Source organism: Opisthocomus hoazin, chromosome 1 (assembly GCF_030867145.1).
Source record: "Opisthocomus hoazin isolate bOpiHoa1 chromosome 1, bOpiHoa1.hap1, whole genome shotgun sequence".
Taxonomy (NCBI): Eukaryota; Metazoa; Chordata; class Aves; order Opisthocomiformes; family Opisthocomidae; genus Opisthocomus; species Opisthocomus hoazin.
Window position 1 is genome coordinate 128434379 of NC_134414.1, and position 15007 is coordinate 128449385.

General features: G+C 42.2%; 2 protein-coding genes across 7 annotated transcripts in view; one reads left to right on the top strand and one right to left on the bottom strand.

The window, feature by feature from the left end:
- MYH15 (myosin heavy chain 15) overlaps positions 1–470 on the top strand; it is a 45770-nt gene extending 45300 nt beyond the window's left edge. Inside the window, exon 42 of the mRNA XM_009939428.2 lies at positions 336–470. Coding sequence (XP_009937730.2) covers positions 336–353 — 18 coding nt within the window. The 3' untranslated portion in view covers positions 354–470. The remainder of the gene's footprint in view (positions 1–335) is intronic.
- HHLA2 (HHLA2 member of B7 family) lies at positions 469–14822 on the bottom strand. 6 transcript variants are annotated; one of them, XM_075435250.1, is made up of 7 exons: positions 14382–14738; positions 9627–9723; positions 8202–8522; positions 7469–7729; positions 5338–5628; positions 2688–2776; positions 469–1358 (listed from the first exon to the last, which is right to left on the bottom strand). In XM_075435250.1, the coding sequence occupies exons 2-7, from the start codon at positions 9688–9690 to the stop codon at positions 1332–1334; spliced, it is 1053 nt and encodes a 350-aa protein (XP_075291365.1). In that variant the 5' UTR covers positions 9691–9723; positions 14382–14738; the 3' UTR covers positions 469–1331. The 6 variants fall into 6 exon arrangements, with proteins under 6 accessions (XP_075291365.1, XP_075291355.1, XP_075291341.1 ...); XM_075435240.1 differs by lacking the exons at positions 469–1358; positions 14382–14738 and adding an exon at positions 14802–14822 and having other exon boundaries at positions 1387–2776; XM_075435226.1 differs by lacking the exon at positions 469–1358 and having other exon boundaries at positions 1387–2776.
- Between the last annotated feature and the right edge of the window lie 185 nt (positions 14823–15007).

Consider the following 15007-nt stretch of genomic DNA (forward strand, 5'->3'; position numbering starts at 1 on the left):
TACTGCTGCTAGTACCCATGTTCCTAGAAACTCTGGGAAGTGTGTGTGATTCAGAATGAACACCACCATCAACTGAAACAGGGTTGTATAGAAGTCATCTGTTGTCAAAGGGGTATATACTTTAGCGGGAGGACAGGAAACCTGTATTGCTAGCTGAAGCAAGACAGCAAAGGTTGGCTAGGATGGTGCTAGTCTGTTTCAGATAGAAACTGGTAACAGCAGGGAGCAGCAGCATTAGTGAAGAGAAGCTTTTGTCATTTAGTTCTGAATTTACTCTAAAACCCCCTCAACACTTCCATTTTTAACAGTTGTATATTATCTCAATTGCTTTTCAGGTTCATGAAGAGGAATAAGTACAGTTCAAGCTGACAGATATGAGAAGATGCTTGATATAATCAGGCACAACTGAAAGCAGATATAGAAAAAAAATAAGCACTTACAGAAATAAACATCAAGTGAAAATCCAAAGAGACTGTATAGTGTATTCCATTCATTTTTTTTTGTGTTTCTATTTTGCCAAGCCTCAGGGATCAATAAAAGATTAGATCTTGCCAACATCCCACTTCATTATGTTGGAACAAATCCTAATTGGCAGATCTCTGACAAAATCAAAACCAAGGGCAAATCCAGTCACGCTTCGCAGCCTCCTGTGTTCGATGTGCAGATTGTTAAAGCAGCACAGATTAAACCCGTGCAGGGGGACAACCCTTAAAGCTGGGATAATGCAGCTTCCATCTGTCCTGCCAGTCGGAGTCTGTATGAGTTTTGTAGGAGAGCAGGAAGCAAACTTTTTCATAGGAACCGTCCGTTTAGAAGCTTCCACTACTACCAGCCAAAGGACATTTGTTCACCAGCTGCAGGAGAGACATAGGAGATGCTGTGGACAGACATGTCCCATCAGGACAGCCTGTGGCTCAGAAATATGGTGTTCTCTCAGATCTTTTCCACTTTTAAATAGGGAAGTTGTCTTTGCTTGAAATCAAAATACTAAATGAAATGTAAAACTGTAAGCCCTCTCTTTCCCTCATACTGAGAAAAACCCAAACCCTCAAACCGAAGCTTCTGCTGTGGAAACTTTTTCATTGTCCCTTTAGGATATCGAAGTTCCAGTTTTTCATGCCGACTCCTCACAGACAAGTGTCAACTGACTTACATACTTTTTTTTTTCTATCAGTTCAGTTGTTTTTTACTGTTGCTCAGATAATTACATTTCCATGTGGCTCTTAGTGTAATTGAATAGGGAAGGTGAAGGAACTCTTTATTCTTCTCAGCAGCAATCTCAGTAGCATCTGTGTGTGCAGAGAAGGACTTTTTCCAGTATGTCAAGGTGCTCATATGACTCCTCTTCTTCTGGATTTCTAATCAAAACCAAAATGTTTGTAAGAACTATTAATGTGTAAAATTAATCGTACAGTGGGAACAGAACAAGACACACTCACTATAAAGATAAGTCAGTATTTTCCATTTTAACGTTAGTTAAGTAAAATAAACATCCACACAACAGTGTAGAAACGTTCCTGTTTCTTCCATCTAGTTCTCCATCAATGTAACCAGAGCTGAGTTAACCTGTAAGCTGTTCCACTTCCTCTCATTATTCTATGTTAAAGGTCTCAAGAGGTCCCAAGATAAATGAATCTTGCTTAAATTCTTTAATTTAAACAGCTGCATCTCAAAAGTATATTATCAGCTCTAAAGCATGTTAGCCTTAAAATTGACTAATAAGAAGCATGCAAGTTAAACTCTAAGTGAGAGAAAAATGAAAAAAAGGCTGAGGCTCAATAATTTTAAAGTTGTCTTTCTTGGTGTGTTCATGTTGAATCTTGTGGTAACCTTCATAAAACAAATTCAGGGTGTGACAAAATCTTAAGGCCCAGGGAGTTGGAAGGTATATCTCTCCATGGATAGGGCTGTACTGTCAGACACAGAAACTTGTAGCCTAAGGACTAAGAGCTAAAGTTCTGTTTTTAAGGATACTCACCGCAAGTGCAGAGGAAGGAGACAGAATACTCTAAGACAGAGCCAGCCTATTACAAATGCACAAGAATAAAATGCATCTACTTGAAGATGCTGTACTCTAGTAAACAAGAGAGATGTGTAGAGAGATGAGATCACAGACTATACAGTTCTAACAGTCTCCTAAGCAAAGCGAGGAGTATAACTTTTCACACTGAAGTTTTGGTAAGCTTTGATGTTGGAGATAATGGAAACAGTAATTTGAGCCCTAATGAAGACTAGATATGAGCACTGTTAGAGGGACTTCGTGTTTTGGTTTGGGGTTTTTTTGGTCTTAAACACACGTGAGAGAAAATCAACCAGTTTGATTGATTTTAAAGCAAGTTATCAGAAAATATTTTGGATGCATAATCAACTTTTTCATCTTTTTATAGAGCACAGGAGAGCATCTGGTCAAGGGAAGGTCATGTTAACATTTTTACAGCCAAAATACTATTGCATAGAAATACCAAAGAGGGCCTTCTGGACACAGAAAATACCAAGAATGAGGACAATTTATTTATGCTGAGACTCATCATCCTACATTTTTAGTCTTTTTTGTACACTTTAATCCATGAAAAGTCAAAATTTTTGTTTTGGTGAAGCATTCAAGGTCTGGATTTAAGTTTAATAGTTTAATAGTACCTTAAGTTTAATAGTACCTTTAAAAATAAATCCCCCAATATTGTACATACCTTGAAACAGACCCAGAAACAGACTCCTGCTACCAGCAGCACTGCAGCGGTCACTCCCAGCACAATTTTCCAAGCATTATCTGATTTTTCTTTAAAAATACAAATTCCAAGAAGTTTAACAGAAGTGCTTTATATCACGAATAATGTTTGGTATTGTTCAATAGGTATACCACAGCTATGATTTTTCTATTATTTAAAATCTAAAAGCTATACTTTAGGGAGAATGTCTCAGTTTCTTTTTAATGTTACTAATACAACAATGCTCAAGTTACCTGACCCATACTATAAGACTTTAAAGTGATACTTCAAAGACTTAAGTGCAAATAGCTGAAAGCAGATTATTTTTACTTAATTGTGCTGATACAAAATTCCATGTGTGCTCATGTAATATGATTTGACAACTTCTTAACACAAGTCCCATTTAAAAACAATCAACTGCCCAGTATGGTAAACACTGCCTCCAGGTACAGAGCTTGGTGCCATTAATGGTACTACTGATTTCCAGTAGAACAACTCACTAAGCCTTATCCTGCCTGGACTACAGATTTCATTATTGTATTGCAAAATCTTTGCAACTTTCATCTAAAATGTTTCCCAGCTTCACGATGCAACCATGCATTCCAGGTGGGCACAAGAAGCAGCAGATCCTCAGATGGGTGGTAACAACAGATTCCACAGGAGATAAGAGCCCACCTAGCAGAAACCTCTCCACCTCATGAAGTGTCTCATTACTCCAGCCAAGTTCAACAACGTGAGAACACTCAGACCTGGAGGCCTCATTCCTTTAAATACGGTTCTTCTACTTCAGGCTTCCTTTCCACTGCTGTGTCTCATCCAAAGAATTTGAAAAATTCTACACTCCTCTGGAAGTTCCCTCAGGATGTCTGTCAAACAGTTAAAAAATGAGAACTGCAAAACCAGAGCGCTTAATCTAGTCATTGCCGTTGGCTTGGCTCTGTCCCCATATGCAGACCTATGTTCACATTTTGTCAGCTCCTTTGCTAAAGCAGCTTTAAGCTGCAGCCTTTCCTTACACAGGAGAAAGCCTTTGAAATGACTGTATATTCATCTCACTTTTCCCCTTAAAAGTCTCCTTTTCAGTGGCACTTGGAAATCTTTCTGATGGTTGAGCACTTGCTGTGCTACAACCACTATCCAACATATAGATCTAGCTCGTTCCCTCATGCCCTACCAACTCTATCTGCTCATCTGCTTTCAGCCTGTGTGCTGCCACAAAGATGCTAATCTCTCTGGTGTCTACTCTGTTCCGTAAAACACATTCCTGGTCCACAAGCAGGAAAATTCTGCGAGCAGCACAGTAATTTAGCCACTGAAGAGGGAATTTATATCACCTGTGGCTACTGTCAGATCCATCCACAGAGAGCAGCTAGAGAAAAGCATTTGTAAGAGGATGATCCAAATCATATTCGGACTGAACAGGTGCATGTGTCCGGCTCCAGCAAATGTACTGGGAAACTGATGGACTTGTGCACATAACTTAGAGGCACAATATCAGGTTTACAGGATAAGGAATATTATGCTGGAATTTGAGCTGCAAGGAATTGTGTTTGTCTGACTTAACTGTTTTCTTTAATCTAACTCCCCTCCTTTAGGTTGCATATAGCTACTGCCATTTAAAACACACCCTACATCAAGATTTCACACTGAAACTAAGCTAACACGGGGGAGGGGGGAAAAAGGAAGACAAAAATATGAAATTATTATCACTTCTTCTAGCCCCTTTTCTGCTATGTTCCCTCTTTCATGTCCTACTGGCTTGTTTCAAGTTCTCTTCTTTCTTAAAAAAGAAAACAAAACAAAAGAGGTGCTCTATATTAGTTCTCAGTCTTTTAGCCGATTGTATGTAATTCCCTAAAATGCCTATATGCTACTGTTTTAATGTGGTTTTTTCCTCCTCTCTTTGGACTGAGGTTTAAACAGTATACTATTTTTGAATAAATCTCTAATTTGTTTGCACTATAATTTTAGAAAGCTGGTGTAAATTTTCCTAACCTTAGGTAAGAGTTTTCAATAGATAAAAAAATTAATCAGTAAGTCTCCTTGAAACTGGAGACAATGAAATAACTGTAACTAAGATTTCACAGCTGAAAATTTACTACGGTTCATAAAAACACAGGCATGCATCACATCCCCAGATCTGAAAAAGGCCTGCTGTGTAGAATTAAAGCTTTGAAAATAACAACTGTCTGTTCTCCTCAACAAGGTTTTTTCTGCAGGCAAATTCATACCACCTCTTTGGGCTTCCCTTCATCTCCCTACTACCTTCAAAAATCGTATTTGCTATTAGCTGAGCATTTAGGACATGATTCTGAGAGTTTCCCCATGCCCTCAGCTCTGAGGGCAGTCAGTGGCAACTGAGAGCAGCCATCAGTTTTGAGACCTTTGCCACAGCAAGCTGCTGACTGAAAAAAAAGAAAGTTTTAAACTTTTAAACTTCAAATCTTTAAATAAATAGATCTTAGGTAATGTTTTGTTCCTGGACAACAATAAGAAAATGTCTCTTCTGCCCACCTGTACTAGTTACACAAGATGATTTTTCTTAATATTTTACAGATTTCTGACTGACCCTTTGGCTCTGCATTCCACTCACTGGTCCCCATCCTCTTAAGTGGAAAGAGTGGCAACTTACCAACTTGCAAAGTTCTCACAGTAAGTTTTGTGTGGTGAGGTGTTGAAACATTACACAGGTATTCTCCACTGTTTTTTGTAGTAAGATCATGCAACATCAGTGAAAAGTCATTTTGGTTAATCTCGACTCCAGGCTGGTAAGAGTGATATGTACCATTGAAGGAAGCCAGGACTGAAATCACTGCATTTCTGTTTAATGTCCAGACAATGCTGAAATCTTCAGTGTTTGTAGTGTTATTGCTGTAATCACAAGGAATTGCAGTGCTATTTCCTTCCACGTTAGACAGCTGGTCTGAAACAGATAATTGAATAATTCTCTGTAATTTTTTTTTGAAAATACTGTGAAGGTTATTTAGACATTTTCTGATTTTTTTCTGAAGTCTGATACTACTGTGGACAAATATAAAAACATATTTCACTATTTTGATACCATATTCAAACATCACAGTATGCTTCTAGAAGCATCTGAAGACTTCAAATTCAAACCTGTCTTACATTAAAAAAATTTATCTATTTGGTATTAGCTATACTTATAAAAATTATTTTGTTTTCATTTGCCTATTTCTCCTCTAATTGAGGGGTTCATTAACAAAAGTGATTCAGCCTAGTCTCAGTCACCGTGTACAGTAGCATGAAATTCCACATATTGAGAGCAGAGAGAAAACGTCACCAGACACCTGCACATTTAAAGCAGAAGGGTAAAACTGCTACAACATCATTTAATTAAAAGAATGAAAAGATTGTATTTTGTTAGAAATAACTTTCAGCTATAGTGGACTTAAGTACTTTACCTGTCTGCGTGGAACACTTACAATTAATGAATAGCTTTAAAAAAAAAGGAAGGGGAAGGAAAGAGCAGGTAAATAGAGCTAATAGCTACTGTGCAAAATCCTAATATAAGACAAATTAATGTCATAAGGCTACTATCAATCTGACAGCAGGGATTTGCTGCAAAGGAAGGTTGTGGTGGCTGGCAGTCTGCTGGAAAGGAAGCGAATACATGAATACGACATGGTATAATCACGCTTGGTTTCTGTGTGTGGGGCTGCAAACCATGCGGACAAAACAAAAGTGTGCCTCACACTGCTATTATATAAGGAAAAGGAAAGCAGTACATTTTAAAAATGTTCCAGTGAGAGGATAGATGGATGCAGGGAAATTAATACAAAAGTGTAATGAAATGTAACGACTTCTCTTGTGGACCAGAAGGATAGATTAACAAAATACACACTTCTAGTACACTTGTTACCTACTATGATGCCATACTTGAAACCTTCCATATTATAAGATATGGTATGTAAATTAAAAACTGCACTCGTTGTGAGGCATATGCAGTGGTTTAGGAACTGAGAGTGTCTGGGTACACTGTAGGGGGAAATCAGGGCAATGGAAGCAGCCATGCACATCTCACAGGGGAATTGCTCTTGCATTGCTCTTGATCCAGTTAAAAAGTATTTCCTAAGAAACAGCAGAGGTTGAAAAGTATCAGTTATTTACTTGAACTGAATTTCCAGTGAAATTCAGGAGGAGGACAAAATGGAGCACTGAAATTTCATAGCCTCATTTTTCCTTAACTAACAAAATGAGCTGCTGTTTGCTCAAATGCAAACAGTGCTTGCTGCTCTCCACTCCCATGCACCCCCAGCACTCAACCCACGGAACTTAAGAACATGCGTGAAGAGAAGTACAATGAAAGGATCTAACAGTACTGATGAAAGTCTGGCCAAAGATGGGAAATGGACTGAGTAAGGAGCACATGCATCTAGAGCAGCAGGCAAACTTTCACTTCCCTCACATAATCCACAGGTTCACTACGGTTTCCATGTATTTTGTCTGAGTTCATTCTTTTCATGACAGAGTGTAAAGTTTGATTATTAGGCACCTCTTGAAAATACAGAAGAAATGTTCAGAGTAAAGCTATCTTACAGCAGTGTGAGCTACCCGCTCTCATCCCTACTTCTTGGACATATGCTGCCTTGTAATTGCAGCAGATGAGTTTTAGAGAGGAAGGCGCATCCTTCTGCACCATCCATATTCATGATGCCCCACTGCAGAAATACTGTGTTTAATTTGGCTCTGAAACCAGCTGTGACATTCAGTAACGATGCAGGAAGACTTCCATTCATTCCTACCTTGCATCTTCCATTCAGCAGTCCACTCTTCATGAGGGAGATGAATACGACAGTAGTAAGAATCAGCTGTGTTTATAATGTTCTGGTCACTTCTAAGTGAATAGAGAACTCCATCCCTGGTTTCCTCTTGATCTGTTTCTTGGACAGATGTATTTCCTTGCGTCCAAGATATACGTGGTGCTGGATAAGTGAGAAAGGCATAGCACTTCAGCATCCTTCCTGTGTCTGTCTTTTGGTATTCCAGTGCATAATAAGAGGAAACTGTAGATTTAAAAAAAAAAAATTACAAATTCAGTCCTACTACTTTCAAAATCGTTTTTAACTTGAAGTGATTGATCTTCTGAAATAACATTGGGAAGAATAAACATAACAGAGCAAAACTTAATCCATGTTTTGATTTCTAAAGAAAGCATAGCACTACTTGCTGTCAATGCCAGGGTCTGTACTGTTCTGAGAAGCTATATAACGTTTTAAAACTCAAGCACAGTACCCAGCTACCGCTCAGAAATCACCACGTAGTAGCTTATGAGAACAAGTGCTGTCTTGTAATTTTTCAACTCACGTTACAACACTTCACCAGAGAAAATGAATTACTTGATAACACCATCAGGCCCAAAAGGTGCTCTGTTGGGCTGGAGCATTTTGATTCCATGTGAGAAATAACAGGAGAAAATCTGTTGGTGTAATCCCATTTCCACTGGCACAATCCAAGCACTTCTGATGTTTTACTGACCTCTTACACGCAGTGTGACTTCCACATCCGTTGCAGTTTGCTGTGTTCCCACATAGCACTTATAAAGGCCCTCATCAATCAAAGTCAGGTTACTAAGTTTCAAGGAGGCATTTCCACTAGGAATGTTCTCATGGAAAAGGTGTGTTCTGTCTCTGTAATCTGGGTCTTGTTTTTCCAGATGATCCCTCTGGTAGTAGTAGCTATGCACATTTTTGTCCCCTTTCATCCAGTAAATTACTTCATCATCCCCAGGTGGGAAAGGACAAGGGAGGATGCAATCCTTGGAAAACAGCCCCGTTACTGTTTCCTGTTCTGTAAAACCTAAAGCCCACAAGTACAAAGGAAGAAGTTAAATCTCTTGTCCCTGACAAAAAGAATGCTCTGGCAGGCAGCACATTCCTACTGAGTGTGCCAACGGCTCTTTCACGGCTTTTCTGTAGCATGAGTCTCTGGGACAGCAAAGGTCTTCACTTGGCTTAACCAATATTATACCACAGAGCTCTGGTCTTTTAACTCGTAATCAGTTTAAGGAGATACCCTGAGTAACCACCTACATATTCAAATCAGCACATCACCACCTTAACACCTGAGCTTCAAATGTGTTTCCAAAAGCACCACTTTCAACACCAAAACCTTTTGAGCTGCAGCTTGCTACTCACTCAAACTTTCATAGCACCGTGTTGCAATGACCTAGGTTAGCAAAAACCCTCACAGAGTGCCCAGCAGTTGTACCATCACAGGAAGAAAGGACACGATGGTGTAACCGACAGGAAGCACAGAACTTCTTCAAACAGCTTCACCACCACAGACAGTGTCAGGGACGTAATTAAGGGGTGGATTCCTCAAAATTAATTCACCTAAGTGGTAGCATCTAATTGTTGTTAATATTTAATTTAGGCCTTGCTGGCATAGAAGAACAATTTTAAATAAATCTTATTTAAAACTGACTGCATTAACTTAGCAGTCCATCGTATGGACCTTCTTAGCCAATGCCAGACAACCTGTTAGGCTGGAAGTGAGTGTCCAGCTGCAGATGTCTTCTTGGAAATTTTGATGCCCTCTCCAGCTGCAGGGCAATTTGGATCACTTTTCCTCAGCCTCCTCAGGGCAAAGTCAACCAATGTACTTCAATCCATTTTCAGTACAAACTGACACCTACTGCCTACTGAGCAGTCACATGATGCTCTCCGCCAGCTGAGCTGTGGGGCAGAATCATGGGCAGGTAACAGTTTGGGTGCTCAGTGGCCATGACCACCCACGCAGCCATCTTCCAAACAGTCGTCTTTTGCTTTGGGAGTGTCTTACATCACCCCAAATTGATTCTTTACCATCAATAAACAGTGTTTTAATTAATTATTTCCCCCTATTAAAAAATGAGTAATAATTGTCTTATTATTTTTCATAAACAATAGAGCTAAAACCTACCCCAAAGTGCAGCACCTATGTGAAATAAATAGATGACAAGAGATGGTATTTTCTGCCCCTTCATGTCTTCCTTGGTTCATAGTAGACTCATGTCAAACTGACAACATAAAAGGAGGGGAGAAAAACCTGTTTAAATGCAGGTAAAAGACATATCCTAATTATGTCATTTCCTTTGTACAGCTTATTAACGACTGCAGGTCTTTGTATCATGTTTTTTGTTTGCAACAGTCTTGGCCCAGATTTTTGGCCTTATGGTCATTATGTGATACTATACATTTCATAACGATGGAGGCCCTCTCATTACTATGTAATCCCTTGCAGACTAATACTTGCTGGTTTTTTTTAATAAACAGAAAGTGTTTACCCTCAGTGTTCTTACAGGGGTAGGGACCATTAATCTCCATCATTCATGAACAGGACCCCAAGGAAAATTGGTCAAGTGCTATTTCCAAAAGGGTATCAGATGTCCCTTGTCAAGCCCGATTTTTCTACCCCCTTAAATATACTTGACTACTGCAGCATTTGACTTTCTGAGGTGGGAAATTTGCCTGCATTTGCAAATATTGCAGACATAAAGAACTTTTCACACTTTGCTCTTTGCCAGATCAAAAGGGCTTCAGCTGAACTTCCAAAAATGCATGTATGGAAGTCTAGGGTAGGAATGCAAAGGAGGACGAGGTTCTCTGCAGCGCAGAAATTACCTCATGAATCAAATAGGTTGAAAAGAGTCTAAAGAGCTTTCCCTAACTCCTTTTCGCCTCCCCAAAGGACAGCTATATGTACCATTCCTTACTTACGCTGGGCACAGGTTTAGCCAGGCTTGCTTGCCAGTTCTTTTAATATTAATGAATACTCTTACCTGGTGTCTGTCACTGATATAGGGGCATCAAAATATTAAACCTGAGACAGAGATGATGAAAGAGTAAAACCAACACTTATGATTTGTGTATTTGTTCCATGTTAGCAGCAATTCCCAGTATCTGCATTCTTTTCCTCCTTGCCTTGGCAAGTGTTGTACATTACATTTTATTGCATTATTTACTCATTTGTCCATCACTTCCAACTTGATTAATACAATATATAGTGCTTGACTTTTGAATTTCAGAAACTGCAGTCCATGCTGAATTTCCCTTAGTGAGCAATGTGCCACGTTTAATCATAGAATGGTAAGGGTTGGAAGGGACCTTAAAGATCATCTGGTTCCAACCCCCCCCCTCCACGAGCAGGGATATCTTCCACTAGACCAGGTTGCTCAGAGCTCCAACCAACCTGGCCTTGAACACTGCCAGGGAGAGGGCAGCCACAGCTTCTCTGGGCAGCCTGTTCCAGTGTTTCACCACCCTCATGGTGAAGAATTTCGTCCTAATACCTAATGTAAATCTGCCCTCTTTTAGTTTACAGCCATTCCCCCTTGTCACTACACGCCCTTGTGAAAAGTCCCTCTCCATCCTGCCTGTAGGCCCCCTTCAGGTACTGGAAGGCTGCTACAAGGTCACCCTGGAGCCTTCTCTTCTCCAGGCTGAACAGCCCCAACTCTCTCAGCCTTTCCTGGTAGGAGAGGCACTCCAGCCCTCTGATCATCTTTGTGGCCCTCCTCCAGACCCACTCCAACACATCCATGTCCTTCCTATGTTGGGGGCCCCAGAGCTGGACGCAGTACTCCAGGTGCGGTCTCACGAGAGCGGAGTAAAAGGGCAGAATCACCTCCCTTGACCTGCTGGCCACGCTTCTCTTGATGCAGCCCAGCATACGGCTGGCTTTCTGGGCTACAAGCGCACATTGCCAGCTCATGTTAAGCTTCTCATCCACCAGTACCCCCAAGTCCTTCTCCTCGGGGCTGCTCTCGAGCCACTCTCTGCCCAGCCTGTACTTGTATTTTGCATTGCCCCGACCCATGTGCTGGACCTTGCACTCGGCCTTTTTGAACTTCATGAGGTTCACACAGGCCCACCTCTCCAGCCTGTCAAGGTCCCTCTGAATGGCATCCCTTCCCTCCAGCGTGTCAACCACACCACACAGCTTGGTGTCATCGGAAAACTTGCTGAGGGTGCACTCAGTCTCACTGTCCATGTCACTGACAAAGATATTAAATAGCACCGGCCCCAGTACCGACCCCTGAGGCACACCACTCGTCACTGGTCTCCACCTGGACATCGAGCCATTGACTGTAACTCTTTGAGTGCGTCCATCAAGCCAGTTCCTTATCCAGTGAGTGGTCCGTCTGTCAAATCCATGTGCTTCCAATTTAGAGACAAGGACATCATGCGGGACAGTGTCGACTGCCTTGCATTAACAGACAGTCATGTTTAATGGGCAGTGATGCTCTGAGAGTAACACGGTTCCAACAGTACGTCTGCAATGCCTTTGGTGGCTGCATCAAGGAGTAAGGCCTTGACAGGGCAGGCTGCCTCGCATCTTCTAGCTGTACTCCATAACGGTGTACTGAAATACAGAACTATAACTGGTTACCTGAAAATTTTCATGTTCAGCACAAATCTTAGCTTTGGATCTTCCTATCGTAGTGTGTTAGAAAAATGTTTGTTGGTCTGCAGAAAAATCTGAGGAGTGTAGGCTCTGGCCAGCCTTCTCAGCAGGTCTGGAGTTTTACATGCATAAAATATACGTATCCTAATCGTTAGACATACACTGCAAAGTACTGAATAAACAGACTTTTCCTGTTTGTTGCAGACCTAAATGGCACAACCAAGAAATCATGCCCTAAGGCTTTGTAGTGAAATATCAGTACGAATTTATTTATACAGACAGAGTACAGTTAGAATTAAGATCACTGTAGTCCTGCCAATTACTGATGCTCCAGTTTTCAGGAGATTTATTTCATACAGAACCACCACGGACTCAGCTGGGCAGCAGCTCAGCCAGGGTTTCTGAGAGCAAGGCAAGGCACTAAAATGCATCTTCCAAGACACACTGAACTGCTCAAACAGTGGTGGGGCAGCACTGTACTTGCTTTGGCCACTACAGGAAATGAACATCAAAAGGCACATGCTTTCTTTTTCTTCTGCTAGTCAGTGACCAAACCATGTGTCCTATGACCTGCCTCATCTTTGAGCTCTGCATTCAATCTGAACCCTGATCAGAGCACTGCCCTAGCATACAGGCATCGGGACTGACCTCTGCTCAGTGAACTCTCCTCTGTGCACAACTTTGAGAGCAGCTACGCGTATTGTAATATTCTCCTAACCCTGTCAAACAAAAGTTATTTTTTCCTTAGTAGAAAGGATTCTGATTAACTCCTTTTCAAGGTGGCTTAACAAGAGCACACTTCAAGTGCACACACACACTTATGAGGACTGGAAATGCCCGAGGATTTCAAGTTTCACCAACAAGCAAACAAGAAAAATGAATGCGTAAAGTTCTAAAAACCCCATGTTAATCACATACTGCTAAAACCTACTAGCCACAATGATGCTAGCTTTCCAGAGTTTCCCCACTACATCTTCAGCAAGTAGTTTCTGTAGCAGAAAAGAGAATTAACTCTCCGCCTCCCCCCAGTGAAACCCCTTATGACTTAAATGCTAACTCCATACTTTAGTAGTTGAGAAATACTCCCAAATGAAGAAAGTTCCCACATTCTAAACATCCACAATTGTCTCAGGAAGTAGACCAAAAATACCACGTTTTACTTCAATATACACATACCACATTCCCCACCTCCCCCACCCCGTACACTTCTAACACCACAGAGCTGTTATAAGAACGTCAGTGGTTTTTTACCTCCTCTGATTTCACAAGTAGCCAGAAAAATGAGAGTCTTGTTGTTCAGGTGTTTCTTGCAGGCAGAGTTTATATATATATAAAAAAAATAAAATGAAAATACAGCTCTCCAGAAGCCGTGGAACTTTGCTTCTTCCCTGCTCCTTTCACAGCCACACCTACCCACACCACAGTCCAAGTACCTAACTGGCAGGTTCATTCCTGTCCCACAGATCAAAGCAGTTGTTTCTGCAGTGTGAATCACATTTCTATATATGTAAAACTTCCACTCCTTTTGTGCTCACTCTTTGGCCTTAACAAGCTTTTTCTCTTAACCATTTCTTTTGCTTGGCTTTGTTGAACAAACTCTTTAATGATAACTACTGCAAGCTGTAGCTGAGTGACAGAAGAAATCAGTTACTGTCAGAAATGTGATTTCTACAGCAGTGGTGATGCCATTGGGGATTGTGCTCAGGCATTACGAGCACAGGAGCACTGCAGCTGCAGTAGAGACAGTCAATTCTCTTACTAAGAGTGTAGGAACCTGACGCAGGGAGCGAGGCAAGTTCTGTACAGGCACAGGACAAAAAGAATGTAAGATACAAATTATTAGGACACTCTTCTCAGAAAGCTGGTAATCTGAAACAAGCACAGCAGGTGCCTTGGGCTATTTGCAGGGTTAGGTAATTATTTTCTAACAACATTTCACTAGTGCTTCATTTTCTCTGGACAATTCAAGCTTTGTGTGTGCTATTTGGTTTCCAGCAGAAGAAACTAATAGAACAACTCGAGTATTTTAGGGAAGAGGGCTTATAAAAGAGCAAACACAACGTAGGAAGAAGTGAAAGGAAGCAGTGCCTCTCTTCAAAGATCCCAGCTGGTGTTAGCAGTACGCAGGTGAGGTGCACCTCTAGCATTCCTCCGCAAGCCAGCTTTCCCACCGGCTCTCTTCCCCACCCCCCCGCAGCACTTCCAGCCGGCAACCGCGGCTGATCTCCAGCCACAACTCCCTCTGCTCGCAAGGCTTTTACTTTTCCGTACCTCCATCTGTCAACTACCGCGCCGCAGACCATGAGCCGTGCTACCCCCTCTACCAGCGGGTACAGCTGCTGCTGCCTCCTCTCAGCCTGTGTGGTGCCACGTGTTCACAGCTTCGTAGGACACCGGGTAAACGTTTAACTGAGGAACCAACGCGGGCGCGCCGTGCCTACAGGCACAAGCCCAAGGCTGAGCCACCCGTCAGGCAGGGGAGAGCAGCGAAGCTCTCAGAAACACCCCCGGTGTGCTGAGGGGTGACCGCTGGCCGGGCCCCGCACCGCGAGGCTTCATCCACCGCCACCAGTGCGACAGGAGACGCTGCAGGCCCGGGAGCGCAACAGCGGCGCCATGTTCTCCCCCGCCGCGGGCTGCCGTCTCCATGGTTACTGAGCGGAAGTGACGAAGCCCAACGCTCTACGGTACCTGCCCCTCAGCGGCGGCGCGTAGTGTGGAGAGCCGAGGTGAGGCGGTCCCTGTGGCCGTCACTCCTCCGCGGGGGCGTGATTGGATGTTGGCCCAGCATGCCCCGCCGCCATTGGTGGCTCTCATTAGGCAGGCCTGGCTTCTCTGCGCCCTGGGCGCTTGTGATTGGGGCAGGAGGTGGGACTTGAGGCTGAGGCAGGCGGGGA